Raw genomic sequence first — 14,601 nt, forward strand, 5'->3', positions numbered from 1 at the left:
AACAGCCAGAAGTAGAAATCCTCTCTTTTTTGTTTATTTTCCCCATACCGTATCAATGGAGAAAATAGCATGGACATCAGGCAGTTTACATTCATAATGTCTAATACAACCCGGATTTTCCCATTCATTGTGAGGGGGAAAAAAAAGAAAGATAGAAACAAAACAAAAGAGGGCTGTGGGCTCCTGCAGTTCTTTCTCTTGCCTGTTGATCTCTACCTTGTGGCTCAGGGTCATCCCACATGTATAATCCACCTTCTTTGCTTTCCAGGCACTCTTCCAAGAAGAAGGATGGCCAGCACCTTCTCTAAGTTGCTAACTGGCCGCAATGCTTCTCTGCTATTCGCTACCTTGGGCACCAGTGCCCTGACCACAGGGTACCTGCTGAACCGGCAGAATGTGTGCGCTGAGGCCCGGGAGCAGCACAGGCTGTTCCCTCCAAGGTGAGTCCTTTTGGCTTTGAAAGCTCCAGATGCCTGCTAGAAATATGGTTTCCTCTTCTGGAAACTGTCAGTAAGGGTGCCTCATTTTGTCTTTGAAGAAGACTGAGTCAAATTGACAATCATTTTTGAAGGCTCATTATGCACAGTGACCTGTGGAGAGGACAATGATGTCTACTGTTGTCATTCCTGCTCGGGAGTTTGCAGTTTTAGATAAATTAAAATTGTAGCTGATAAGTAGCATGAGTTGAGCACTTATGTGTGTTAAGCACTTTACGTGGAATATCTGTTTGATTTATTTTAACATCCTTTTGTGATGAAATGGAGGCTTAGAGAAATTAAGCGATGTACTCAAGTTTACACAGCTAGTGTGGCCAAATGCAAACCCAGGAACCTTGATTCCAGACCCATGTCTCCCTCATGGCTCTACCGCATGCTGGGAAATGTGATGTCATAGTACCAATTTTAAGGGTCAGCATTAAAGTACATTACGATAAGAAACAGAGGAGCGTCTTAGTCATTTAGTGCTGCCGTAACAGAAATACCACAAGTCGATGGCTTTAACAAAGAGAAATTTATTTCCTCACAGTACAGTAGGCTGAAAGTCCAAATTTAAGGTGTCAGCTCCAGGGGAAGGCTTTCTCTCTCTGTCGGCTCTGGAAGAAGGTCTTGGTCCTCAATCTTCCTACGGTCAAGGAGCTTCTCAGGTGCCTTGACCCTGGACCCAAAGGGCAAACTGTGCTCCTAGTGCTGTTTCTTGGTAGTATGAGGTCCCCAACTCTCTGCTTCCCTTTCCTTTTACCTCTTGAGAGATAAAAGGTGGTGCAGGCCATACCCCAGGAAAACTCTCTTTACCTTGGATCAGGGAGGTGACCTGAGTAAGGGTGGTGTTACAATCCCACCCTAATCCTCTCAACATAAAATTACAATCATAAAATGGAGGACAACCATATAATACTGGGAATCATGGCCTAACCAAGTTGAAACACACATTTTTGGGGAGACATAATTCAATCCATGACAAGTACTGATGTGACTGAGGCAAAGATGGACATATTTTCTCAGCCCTCAGAACCTTGCTGTGATATGTGTGGCACACAGAATAGAGTTTGAGTGAAGTGCTGATTTTAAGGGATTCCACATAAGCAGGTATGTATGAGAGAGATGAGGAAAACCACTGAGGTATTTCTCAGAGACATGTATTGGTTCTTGTGGGAACTGAGATCTCTGAGGAATCACTGGCAATCACCATCTACCTCAGAAATTCCTGAGGATAATTCCTGAATTTCTTATTATCCAGCCAACACATGTCCCAGGGTGAGATATACATTCATTTACCAGATATGTAGAGAGCCAGGCACTGTTCTCAGTAAAACAAAGTCCTGCTCTTGTGAAACATACATTCTAGAGTGAAAATAGATAAATAAATGAATTTCTATGTAGCTCCACCTGCAGGTTTCTGCCCTCTCAACCACAGGCCTAAGGGGAACAACACAGCTATTGTATTTTACCAAAACTTCTGGAAAGAAGAAGAGGGAGGAGGAGAAGTCTGCATATGATTTCAATTTATTTCCTTCTTATTTTCACTCTGTCTTCTCTTAACATGATCCACAATGGTGAGCTTTTGTAGCCAGCATCATGGAGATTCTTAGGTAAAGCCAGGTCCCTTTCTCTGATAGTTCATGGGGAATCCTGAAGAGCTCTAGCCAAGAGTCCCTGTGCCCACTGACTGAAAAGAGCCTGGATAAGAGTGGGCAAAAGGAACATACTTCCCTCAGGTGCTGCTCACAGAAAGCCTCTCTCCTCCCCCTGCAGTGCAGACTACCCTGATCTGCGCAAACACAACAACTGCATGGCGGAGTGCCTCACCCCGGCCATCTATGCCAAGCTCCGCAACAAGGTGACACCCAATGGCTACACCCTGGACCAGTGTATCCAGACCGGAGTGGACAACCCCGGTCACCCCTTCATTAAGACGGTGGGCATGGTGGCTGGTGATGAGGAATCCTATGAGGTAAAATTTCCTGCCAGGTCCTGCTGGCTGTTGGTTCCACAGTCGGGGGGATACTCTGGGTATGATTAAAGTGCAAGGTCCCAGAGTCCTTCCCTTTTCTATGGGGCCAGCTTTCTGCCTTCTCAGAAAGCGATCCCATAAAGGCGAGCCAGCTTCAGCATACCATCTGGAACGCTTTCTGGAACAATAAGGTCAGCAGCTTCCCAGGGACAAGGCTTCCTTTGCTGCTGCTCTGGTATCCCTCCCCTTGGAGGAGCATGATGGGGCTCTGTGAGCTTTTCAAGGGGAAGAGCTGGTACAGGAAAAAGCAAAAAACAAGTAAAACTACTGATGTGTTGAGGCTAGGCTTTGTTGGGGAGACTTTAGTTTGGGAATGGTTCAGTGTATCTTTAGTTTAGGAATTCTTTTATTACTGATAAGACAGCCATTGTAGCCCAGATTTGGGACTTCTCTAAGTCCTTTGGACACATCCCATGATGATAGTATTCATATGCTTGGCCCAGAAGGATAGGATGGTCTGCTGCTAGCTGAGCTCGGACACCACTGACCCATCTTCACAAAGAGCAGCGTCTAGGTCATGGCAAATACCTCTGGCCCTCACTGAAGCCCCACCCTCTCTGTGCCCTTCTGCTGCAGGGGGCTGGAGGCAGCTCCCAGGAAGGCAGCCACTGAGAGGAGGGAGGTAGCCACCTGGAACAAACAGGGCTGGAGGCTCATTCACAGACAGCAAAGCCTCAACTGGAGCTGGCTTCCTGGCCCCCAGACCCTCCCCACATTCCCATGGCTCTCTCTGTTATGATTTCTCTTAACTTTCTTTTATCTGAAAGCTATCTTTGATGTTCCTTTTAATTAGATTTTGCCGGAGAATTTGGGCTGGGGAAAGTCCTCACAGGTTGAGAGGTCTCTGCTTTGCCCCTACTGTTGCTGCGTACTTTTCTTCGGGCACAGCTGGGTTTTCCACAAATTTATTATGTTGCTTAAACTCTAGAACCAGATCTTCCCTTTCAACCATAAAGCCTCTTAGCCTCTGATCTGGCAGCTTCTTTTATTCCACAAAGGCAAGAAAATCTGGGGGAAACCTTTGAATTCTTAAACACAAGATCTTCTTGCTTGCTCTAAAGGCAGCCAGCTTGGCAGAATCACTAGGGCAGAAGTTAAGACAACAGGATTCAGATGCTCTGCCTGCTACCAAAGGGCAAAATGCTTCCAAAAGGTTTTCTCTGTATAAGCTGCTGCTTCTGCTGCTGCTGCTTCTTAACTATGAAACCACTCTCACACCCATTTCCTGCATGGTAGCACTGAGAATTTCAGAGAAGGAGGGCAACAACTTTGGCCATTAAGATAAAAAAGAGGCAAGTGAAAGGAGAGGACTTTTAATAATAGGTGAACCAACTAAAGAGGAAACAGAAGCATCTTCCCTCCTGCAGGTGTTTGCGGACCTTTTTGACCCTGTCATCAAACTGAGGCACAACGGCTATGACCCCAGGGTGATGAAGCACCCCACTGATCTGGATGCCTCCAAGGTAGGCTTCTCAGTGGCCCCAGCCTCCCTCGATACCTTCCCATGAAGCTGGTGCACCAGAGCCCAAAGTGAAGAGAACCAGAGAAAAGGGCTACACACCTTGGCTCAGATGCTCCTGAAAGCTCTCTGGCTACCCCAGCACACCATACTCCCTAGAGGGCCACAGTGAAGGTTAGGAAGGCTTCAAAGTGTTTGTTTTCCTTAACAAGTACCACTAGGGTAGGGCTAGTCATTGAGAACATGAAACCTTTCCTAAAGAAATTCCTTTCTTTTTTTTGTTCCAAAACGCCTAGTGGGGGTAATGGGTTCCAGACTGCACTGTGTAAAGAAGCCCTGGTCTTTACTTGTCTCGAAGGCCCCCTCTCCTATGGGGACCATGGTCTCAGAGAACATCTAGCTCAATTGGCATAACATAGTTTATAAAGAAAATGTTCCACAATCTACTTTGGTGAGTAGCATCTGGGGTCGTAAAAGCTTGTGAGCAGCTATTTAAGATACTCCACTGGTCTCACCCCATGAGGAGCAAGGGAGAATGAAGAAAATCAAAGACACAAGGGAAAGATTAGCCCAAAGGACTAATGGACCACAACTACTACAGCCTGTAACAGAATGAGTTCAGCGCAACTAGATGGTACCCAGCTACCATCACCAAGTGCTCTGACAGGGATCACAATAGAGGTCCCAGACAGAGCTGAAGAAAAAATGTAGGACAAAATTTTAACTCACTCACACACACACACACACACCCACACACACAGGCACCCCCACACACCCCCACACCCCCCCCCACACACCCCCACACTCCCCCCACACACACCCCCACACACCCCACACACCGCCCCCCCCCCCCCCACACACCAGACTTACTGGTCTGACAGAGACTGGAGAAACCCAGAGAGTATGGCCCCTGGACAACATTTTAGCTCAGTCGCTCTTGAGGTTCACCCTTCAGCCAAAGATTAGACAAGCCCACGAAACAAAATGAGACTAAATGGGCAAACTAGCCCAGGGGCAAGGACTAGAAGGCAGGAGTGCACAGGAAAGCTGGTAATGGGTAACCCTAGGTTGAGAAGGGGAGAATGTTGACATGCGGTGGGGTTAGCAACCAATGTCACAAAACAATATGTGTATTAATTGTCTAATGAGAAGCTAATTTTCTCTGTAAACCTTCATTTAAGGTACAGTTAAAAAAAAAAAAGTCCTCCTCTCCACAGAATTCCAGAATTTATAGAGCAAATCGGTCCTATAAAAGTGCACAGTGCCCGAGGGTCCCCAGGGATACTGGGGGCTGTGGCAGGGCCATGGATCCGAGGCTGACCTGCAGTGACCCCCACGCTGTGCTCCACAGGTCACCCAAGGGCAGTTTGATGAGCACTATGTGCTGTCGTCTCGGGTGCGCACTGGCCGCAGCATCCGCGGGCTGAGCCTGCCGCCTGCCTGCACCCGGGCTGAGCGGAGGGAGGTGGAGAACGTGGCCATCACGGCCCTAGAGGGCCTCAAAGGGGACCTGGCTGGCCGCTACTACAAGCTGTCCGAGATGACGGAGCAGGACCAGCAACGGCTCATCGACGTGAGTAGTGCATGGCAGCCCAAGGGCTGTCAGGAGCAGGGCCGGACCGAGGGCCATGACCCATGCATTTTGGCCTTTCTCCCTGCGTCCACTCGAGGGCTGAGCAGGCTTGCAGTTCAACCAGGCTTCGGGAAGCCCCAGTTCAATGCTTCTCAATATAAGAAAGAAAGATGAAGTCTTAAACTGTGCTTGTCAAGCCCCGGAAGAGTTGTGTAGATAAAATCCGCAGAGGAAACCGCATTATGAAGTTGATCAGCTAGAGATAGAAGGGTGGGGGCGAATGAAGGATCCTCTTGTTTGTTGGTACATTTGAACAAGTGGATGTGGATATCCTGTCTGTACCACGGAGGTCTCCATTACTCTGCCCAAAGCAGCCCTGAAATCTAGGAAAATCTGGAAAGAGAATGCCAGGTGGAAGGGCTGTCCTGACTTGTAGGAGACAGCCTCTGTGTTTCCTGTTGCTGATCCCTGCTGCCCCCACAATGTCCTGCCTCCAGAGCAAATGTCTCTGGCACTAGGGTAGACAACACCCAAGTCCCTTTCTGATTTTCACCTTAGCATGGCTATAACAGAAAGTTTAAAAGAGACTTTTAACTAAACTCTAAGGAAAAGCAGAAACAAACTCCTGTCATTTCTGCATATGTAGATGCCATAAGATATGCCCATTTTCAAATCAGTTAGGTCAGCTATATGGCCTAGGGGCCTCAGTTTCCTGGTCCCTGCAGCCATCAGGTCAACCTGTCTCCTGCCCTGTTACAAAACAAGCCTAACTCCCTATCAGTTAGTCACTTCTGGACTCCAGCTTAAGGGACATTGCTTCCTGGGCAGTGGCAGTCCACAAGCCTGTCCTGGCTCAAGTTGCCAACCTCTCCCACCTCTGAGAGATTGTGTAAGGATTCGCCTCCCCATGCCTTCTTGATTTTATACCTCAGTAGAATCATATTCAAATATATGGTATCCATGTATCTTACTACAGGGTAAGCATATATCTGTGCAAGAAAGGGTAGTGTACACATAGCAAGAAAAATATCAATGCCTTGACATTGATTTTGATACATAAAGTAGCATGTGGTACTAAAAAAAAAAAAAAAAAACTAGTTAAGACTAAACCTTGAGAATCACACAGGTCTAGGTTTGAATCCCAGCTCTACCACCTGCTAGCTGTGTGATATGGGTTGCTTTCTCTCTCTGAGTCTCAGTTTTCATACTTACTTCATAGGGTTGTTGTGAGAATTAAAGGAAATAATGTAAAAGCACTTAGCAGAGAGCCTGGCACATAAAATTAATGCCAGCAATTTTTATTTACAGATCACATTTTATATTTCTAGTACTTTTTAATGAAAAGGATGATAATAATAAATTACCGATCACACTAGCATTTGAGAGAATGGCAGCTGTGTAGAACAAACCTTTCAGGATAGGGCCCCTCATTCACTGCCCACTCTGACATTGCATATAGTTGGTGCTGGTGGTAGACTCCAGAGTGGTTTAGTGGTGTGCAGGTGTTTCCACCTGGACCAAGTCAGTGGCTGTCAACCTTGGCTGCACTCTAGAATAACCTGAAGAGCTCTAAAAAATCCTGGTGCCCAGGCTACACCCCATATAATTAAGCCAGAATCTCAGGGCGGAGGGCAGAAACTGGGCATTAGGGTTTTCTGTTTTTTTTATAAAGCTATTGTTGGGACCCAGGTTATTCTAGTGGGCAGCCATGTTTGAGAACCCCTGCCTAAGAGACCTCAGCCATTATTAGTGAGTTGAAAATTAGCCACCTGATATTTACAGTCCTGTCTAATCTCAGTCTCTTCTTCTCTCTGCTTTGTCCCTTTTGGCCTGCAGGACCACTTTCTGTTTGATAAGCCAGTATCCCCTTTACTAACATGTGCCGGGATGGCCCGTGACTGGCCAGATGCCAGGGGAATCTGGTATGGATGTAGCATTTTCTCATTTGCAGTGTGTGCAGAGGATCTCCTTCAGATCGCCTGGCTTGTCCTAACCTGAAGTTGCTGTGAACTGCAGTTGACAGCATGCCCGGGTTGAGCTAAATGGAGAAGACAGACTACTTAGAGGCTCTGTGTGTATGTGTGTGAGTGTGTGTAATGTGTCTAAGGTCTATATGTATCGACTATGCATGAGAAAAAAGACTACCTTTTAATGGAAAATAAAATTAGCTTCATAGTATCTGTTTGACCTTGCAGAGACTGTTTCATGACATTAAAACTAAATAGTGGAAACATAAAAGATAAATATTAAGGGTTTAAGCAAAATCCTAAAAGGAAGAATGGTTATCTAGTGTACACATATTTGATCTTGGCCAATAATCCTCACCCTATTTGATTCGCCTTCCTTGGTAGATTATTATAACTGTACCTGAAGGAACTGAGATAAAAGTGTCCATGAGCAGCTACTCAGCGGGGGTGGATAGGCAGGATCTGATAGCAAACATATGTGAGGTGTTCTGCACCCCTTATATCTTAAGCTGCAGGTAAAACTTTTTTTTTTCAAATGTACTACAAGGCTTTGGCTGGATCTGTTAGGAGACAAATACTCTTGTTAGTGTCAAAGCTAAAAATGTTATCATAGTTGAATTATTGTCATCCTAGACTGAGGAATTTAGAAAATTAGGAGGGTTATATTCTTGTTGGGCAAAAATATGACATCTTTAATGGTTGGAGTTGCTCTTATCTTCTACTCTGTCAGGGTAACATTATTTTGTGATTCTTGTTTAGGTACCATAAAGAGTTTAGGGCCTGCTAGGATACACGGAAGGTGGAATGAAGCAATCAAGCTACAGAGATAATGGGAATTTTCATGTGTTGTAACGAATGCAGTTAACACTCAACATCATATTTCTCTGTTCATTAGGCATAATTATGACAAGACCTTTCTCATCTGGATAAATGAGGAGGACCACACCAGGGTAATCTCTATGGAAAAAGGAGGCAATATGAAAAGAGTATTTGAGCGATTCTGCCGTGGACTAAAAGAAGTAAGATTATATCAAAGATTTCTGAATATTCATTAAGATAAAAACTTTTTATTTTTCATTCTTGAAAGAAGTCACTATGGTAACTTCCAAGATGGGGCTAAGTTTTTTCCAGGGATCAAGGTACTCTTTTGGGGCAGGGCTTCCCCAGCAGTGCTTCAGAGAATAGCTGACTTTTCCTTGTTATTAGTGAGCACGTATGCTTCCCTCCCTGATTCCAAATGGTTTGGGGAAGTCTGTGAGTCATTAGTTATTTTTTTAATTTCACTAACATTGCTCTTGGCTATTCTAAGCTTAGAGACACTCTAGGATATAACTATATTCGTAACTAACTTGACCACCAACTTACCTGCTGAGGAGTCCTATATTCTACTGTCCTAGCATGAAAAGCAATAACAGAAACTGACACTTGTTGAGTACTTAGAATGTACGAGGACTGTGTTCCATGTTTTACATGGTTCATCTAACTTAGTTGGAGCATTTTAATATTCTGATAGAAGAGGTATCATTTTCCATTTAAGAAGCACTCTAAATTTACCTAAATTTCATCCATGGCAAACATGTAGTACACGTGTCTGGCCTCAGTGTTTGGTATGTGCTGAATGTCTTACTTTAGAACTCTGTCACTTGTTAATTGTTGTTCTGCTTGTAGGTAGAACGGCTAATCCAAGAACGAGGCTGGGAGTTCATGTGGAATGAGCGCCTAGGGTACATCCTGACCTGCCCTTCCAATCTCGGAACAGGATTACGAGCTGGTGTCCATGTTAGGATCCCAAAGCTCAGTAAGGTATGCTGTGTGACCAGCAGCCGTGCTGAGGCCTGCCAACATTAGCTCGGATGTGGCTGCTTTGTGGAGGGAGAAAACGTTGCTTCCCACTCTTTAGCCATTACTTTCTACACCTATAATAGAAAAATAAAAAGAGAGGGTTAATGTTTCCTCAAAAGATATTTGTATTAGTCAGGATGAAAGGTTAAAGGGCTGTAAGAAAAAGATGGTGGCTTCAGAACAAGAAGCTTACATTCTCTCTCCTTTAACAAATCAGGCCAGGTGATTGGCAGGCTGCTATGCTCCCTGTGGTTCTTTCCATCTTGTTTCTCCATTCTCTCCAAGTACAAAAATGAAACTTGTTGCCGTTGAGTCCATTCCTCCTCATAAAACTAAAACCAAGTCCATTACCATAGAGTCGACTCCTCCGTATCATAGTGACCCTATAGAACAGGGTAGTACTGCCCCGTACTGTTTGCAAGGAACAGCTGGTGGATGTGAACTGCCAACCTTTTTGTTAGCAGCCTGAGCTCTTAACCACTGCACCACCAGGGCTCTGTGGGACTCATAGCAACCCTGTAAGTCCCTGGCCTGATTTGTGCAGTGGTTCCTGAATTTAAGCATGCATCAGAATCACCTAGAGGGCTTGTGAAAACAAAGATTGCTGGGCCTCACCTAAAGAATTTGCATTTGTGACAAGTTTCTAGGTGATCTGATACTGCCAGTCAGGAACCACACCCAGAGGACCACTGTCTTGGGGGTTGTTTCCATTTGCATAGTCACGATCAGGCCCAGTGTTCCAGCTGGTGGGAAGGAGAAAGTGTACAGATGTGCCTGTTTCTGCTTGTACCATTGGCAAAAACTTAGCCAGTGGCCACTCCCTCAGCACACCAAGCAAATCAAGTTCTTTAAAACATTTTCAGAAAGTGTGTTTCCTGGGAAAAAAAAAAAGTATGAAAATTTTGTTATTCAAAATTTCTATGATATAATGATCTGAACTGATTTAGCTTAGTGATTTTAATTATATCAATGACAACTGTTATGTAGATGAATCATAAACACACTCAGATGCCCAAAAAGTGGTTTAGAGGAACATAAATCTGGAATCAGACTACCCAGCTCAGTTCCACCTCTGCCACCTGCTAGCTGTAGGACTTTGGTTAATTCCTCTTAATCCTCAGCTTTCTGGTCTGTGAAATGGTGATAAAAGCAATACTTACTTCATGGGGTTGTCGTAAGGGTTAAGAGTACCAGCACAGTGCCTGGTAAATAGTAAATAAATACTTAATAAATGTTAATATCTCATTGTATACTTTTTCTAAGTGAACGTGCCAAAATTTATTTACTTCTAATGACAGTAACTATTAACCCTTGTGCAAGGACCCCCGCTTTCCTAAGATCCTGGAGAACCTACGACTCCAGAAGCGTGGTACCGGTGGCGTGGACACAGCAGCAGTGGCAGATGTGTATGATATTTCCAACGTAGATCGAATTGGACGATCGGAGGTAACGGTTCTCTCTCACTTTCCTAACATGAACTAGCAAAATCAGTCTAAGAGAAAGAGGGAGCAGAGACGTAGCCTAAACAGCCTTACCTTATTCACAGAATTCGAGACCTCCTCTTTCCCCGTTGAGCAGTGAGTCATATTAGCTTTTCATTCTGCAGTAGTATCCATATACATGAAATAACTTCATAAAAGTGAGCACAATCTGAGAACTTATAGGTGAGTAAAGGCATTCACAGTGGGAGTGTTGTCACCAACCTGCCCTGAGGGCTAGTCCAGCAATCTGCAGCAGCAGGAGCTCTATTATGCTAAAGGACAGCAATATTTTGTCACCAGGAAGCCAGAGAACATGTGCGCTCTCTCTCTGAGGGTAGTAAAAGAGTGGAACTTTATCTTCATTTGGAAATTCCTTTAGTGAAAGTCTCATATCATCATCTTCACTTTGGCATTCTTAGATACTTAATAGTTGCTAAAATATTATTTTTAGGGCTAAAGATGGAAAATAGGATGTGCACTAGGTTTGTGTTTGTGAATAGGATGCATAGACTATGTGTAGACCTGGAGCAATGAATGAGAGGAGGCATAAAGAGCACACTTAGGCAACACGTAGCTGAATCCTAAGCAAATACTGATCATAGCATCTATTTACGGTGATGGAAAACTTGGCAATGCATATTGGCGATGGTTGCACGGCATGATTAATGCAATTGGTGTCACTAAATTGGACATGTAAAAAATGTTGAACTGGTAAGTACTGTGTTATATATATTGTTAACAATAACTAAAAACAAAAAAAAAATTAAATCAGCTCATTTGCTGCTAGTTGTGGGGAAGTACTTGGGAAGAAGCAGCTATAAATACTACATCTTCTGAAATCTACAAAGTAATGTGTGGTGTAGTGAATAAAGAAAATCTAGGGCCTGGCCTTGTCTCCTTCTAATATTAACTAGATTTTTATTAATGGAAAGCAAGGTAGTCATTGTTTTTAATTTTTTTAAGTATGATTATAATAACGATCATTATAAAAACTAGAAAAATGCCAAAAAGTATGAAAAAATAAAATAACCCTACAACCCCAAGATAATCATTGTGAACATTATTCCACATTGCCTTCCACTCTTTTTTTACAATTATTTTTAAAGTTTTTAATTTAATTTTATTTTACAAAATTCAGTATTTATCACATATTTTGGGTTTTATAATTTGCTCTTTCCTAAAGTATTATGAGCATTTCTCCACAATATTAAATAATCTTCAGAAACATAATTTTTAAATGATAGTATAGTAAAGAGAGTTCATTAGCTATTTGATCTTTCCCTGATTATTTAGTATTTTATTCAACCATACTTGAAATCATAACTCTGATTATTTACGTAGGATGTATTTTTAGGAAGGGGATTCCTGGGTTAAAGATCAGGGGCTCTTAATTATGACCAAGGTTCCTACCAGAGAGTTATACCAAGATAGAATCCCACTGGCAATGAATGAGAAAACCCACCTTACCATGCCCTCACCAACACGGGAACGGGTCAATTTGATAAGTAGAAAATACGCATTTCTTTGATTAGTATTAAGCTTTTACTAGTATTAATATTAAGTATTAACCTTCTCCCTGGGCCTGTTTCCATATGCATAAAGAGGTAGAGAGGCGCTGGACTCCATCATTCATAAGACCTGTTCCTACTCTAGCACTCAATGATTCCTTCCGTCCTTGCCTTTCCTTCATGGGTTATACCATGTGTATAGTGCTGTGTGGAATTAACTAATTGCTTACTATCTTAGTTTCGGTCTCTTCATGAGCAGTGCAAGTAATTTATTTGGAAGGTTAGTTATCCCAGGAAGAAATTTGTAGATAGATGTGTTCAAGTTCAAGAGAAATCAATTATTTAGAAAATGAAGTTCTAACATATACATATATTTAAAACACAGCAATTAAAATTTTATAATTCACAAAGTTTCCTTAAAATACCAAGCTTGTCTGATACAGTGAAAATGTTATTTCATTGCCAAACATTTGATTTTAAACAATTCTTCAGAAAAACATTCGCTGTGTAAATGAAAATATCTAAACTGTAGCATAGTCAGAGCTCAGATAGATCAGAACTCAGAGCCCGGCCAAAAAACACAAAGTTGTCGCTGTGTAGTTTTACTTTAGACAAACTCTAATATTTCATAGCAAAGACTGGTGGGAAAAAAGTGTCTGAGATGCAAACTAATGATTTTCATACGTAAGAATAGTTCTCACACAGAAGGTGGTAACATGGTCTCAACAAAAGAAAGATTGAGAGGAACCCTTGTAATGCCTCTGCTTTCCATCTCTGACAGTGACTCCCAGATGTCTCTCCTCCCATAAGCCTTTAGGGAAATAGTGAGAAGGAAGAAATTGTTATAAAGTTCATCTAATGTGGCAAGTTCCCATTTGTTCCAATATTGTACCTGTTGATCAATGCCCTGCACGTGCCTCTATGCAATTTAATCATTCATCTTTTTTACCATCAAAGGTTGAGCTTGTTCAGATAGTCATCGATGGAGTCAATTACCTGGTGGATTGTGAAAAGAAGTTGGAGAAAGGCCAAGATATTAAGGTGCCTCCGCCTCTGCCTCAGTTTGTCAAGAAGTGAACTTTCTCTTGCCCAATTTATAAATAATCTGTCGGCTGGTATGACAGACATAAAGAAATCTCTATACTGAGAGTTTTTATACATTTGGAAAAATGTAAAATTGTAAGTCCTGTCCAGTGTTACAATAAAACTCTCCTTAATATCTCTGGTTTGTTTCCCTGATTTTTTTATGCTACTAAGAAAGGCAAACACAGTCAATTACAAGTAGCAGGAGGCAAAAATATTTTAAGGCAATGATAAAACTTCACTTGTAAGACTACTTGCACTCAAATCTAGACAACTGTCCAGCTATATCTAGATCCTAAATATACTCAAGCCTTTAACAACTCCCTATGGACACTACTGGAAAATGAGCAACTGATATAATGAATCAATTTTCTGGCAAACAGAGCGAGAAAGTGTCAAAATAAACAAAGACTACCCAAAAGAGAACAAACAGAAGCTATTTGTTTTTTCAGAGCTTACTGTAACAAGGGGGTCTGTCACCATCACTTGCATTTGGCAGAGACTCAAAGGCAGGTCATGGGAAAGCTTTATAGAGAAAGGAAGGCTTCAGGCGTGCTCTGATTGGAAAACATTGGGAAGCTGGAGGTGGGCTAACTAGAAGCAGGCTATCCTATGTGATTGGTTTGCAGAGCGTACTTGGCTTTCTCTGGTTGGTCCTGAGTTTGAAGCAAGGGCAAAAATCAGGGAAGCTGGCAGTCATCGACCAAGACCTGCCTATTCTGGGCTGATTTCTGCAGAGTTGTGGTTTGGCTTCCTGCACTGGTGGCTGAAGAGGTTATGGACCAGATTCTGTTGTCACAGATGGCCTGACTATTCTGTTTGTATATTCGGTCTCTCAAAAACAATCCCAAATTTGATCATTGAAATACTGAAAATGTTTTTAGGGTAATTTCAAAAACTGAATTCTTCCCTCAGCATTCAGATCTTTGTCTCAAATCTTGTTATTCTTTTCCACTGTCCTGTGATACCTGTAACCTGAAGGGACATGACAGAAGGGCTGAGAGCTGTTAATTCTGCAACAAGTCATGAAACTGCCTACACAAAAGACAAATCTTGTGAGCTTGAAGAAGGGATGAAATCAAGTTCTGCATTCTATAAGTAAGTGAGCACTGTTGGTGCTGCAATTAAATTAAAGCACTGCCATAATGTAAGCATTTGGCTTCACTCCTGCTATGTT

The 14,601-nt window shown here is 42.9% G+C and overlaps 1 protein-coding gene across 1 annotated transcript; it reads left to right on the top strand.

Moving 5' to 3' along the window:
- The first annotated feature begins 268 nt into the window (after positions 1-268).
- CKMT2 (creatine kinase, mitochondrial 2) lies at positions 269-13,646 on the top strand. Its single transcript, XM_023545597.2, has 9 exons — positions 269-440; positions 2,253-2,451; positions 3,879-3,974; positions 5,322-5,543; positions 7,380-7,465; positions 8,406-8,529; positions 9,179-9,313; positions 10,673-10,798; positions 13,299-13,646. The coding sequence occupies exons 1-9, from the start codon at positions 289-291 to the stop codon at positions 13,416-13,418; spliced, it is 1,260 nt and encodes a 419-aa protein (XP_023401365.2). The 5' UTR covers positions 269-288; the 3' UTR covers positions 13,419-13,646.
- The last annotated feature ends 955 nt before the right edge of the window (positions 13,647-14,601 follow it).

Source organism: Loxodonta africana, chromosome 2 (genome assembly GCF_030014295.1).
Source record: "Loxodonta africana isolate mLoxAfr1 chromosome 2, mLoxAfr1.hap2, whole genome shotgun sequence".
Taxonomy (NCBI): Eukaryota; Metazoa; Chordata; class Mammalia; order Proboscidea; family Elephantidae; genus Loxodonta; species Loxodonta africana.

Excerpts from the sequence above, each read along its gene's own strand:
- CKMT2 (XM_023545597.2), top strand. The coding sequence starts at position 289 with ATGGCCAGCACCTTCTCTAAGTTGCTAACTGGCCGCAATGCTTCTCTG. Across the intron at positions 5,544-7,379 it reads ACCAGCAACGGCTCATCGAC|GACCACTTTCTGTTTGATAA; the intron begins GTGAGTAGTGCA and ends TTTGGCCTGCAG. Across the intron at positions 8,530-9,178 it reads TCTGCCGTGGACTAAAAGAA|GTAGAACGGCTAATCCAAGA; the intron begins GTAAGATTATAT and ends TTCTGCTTGTAG.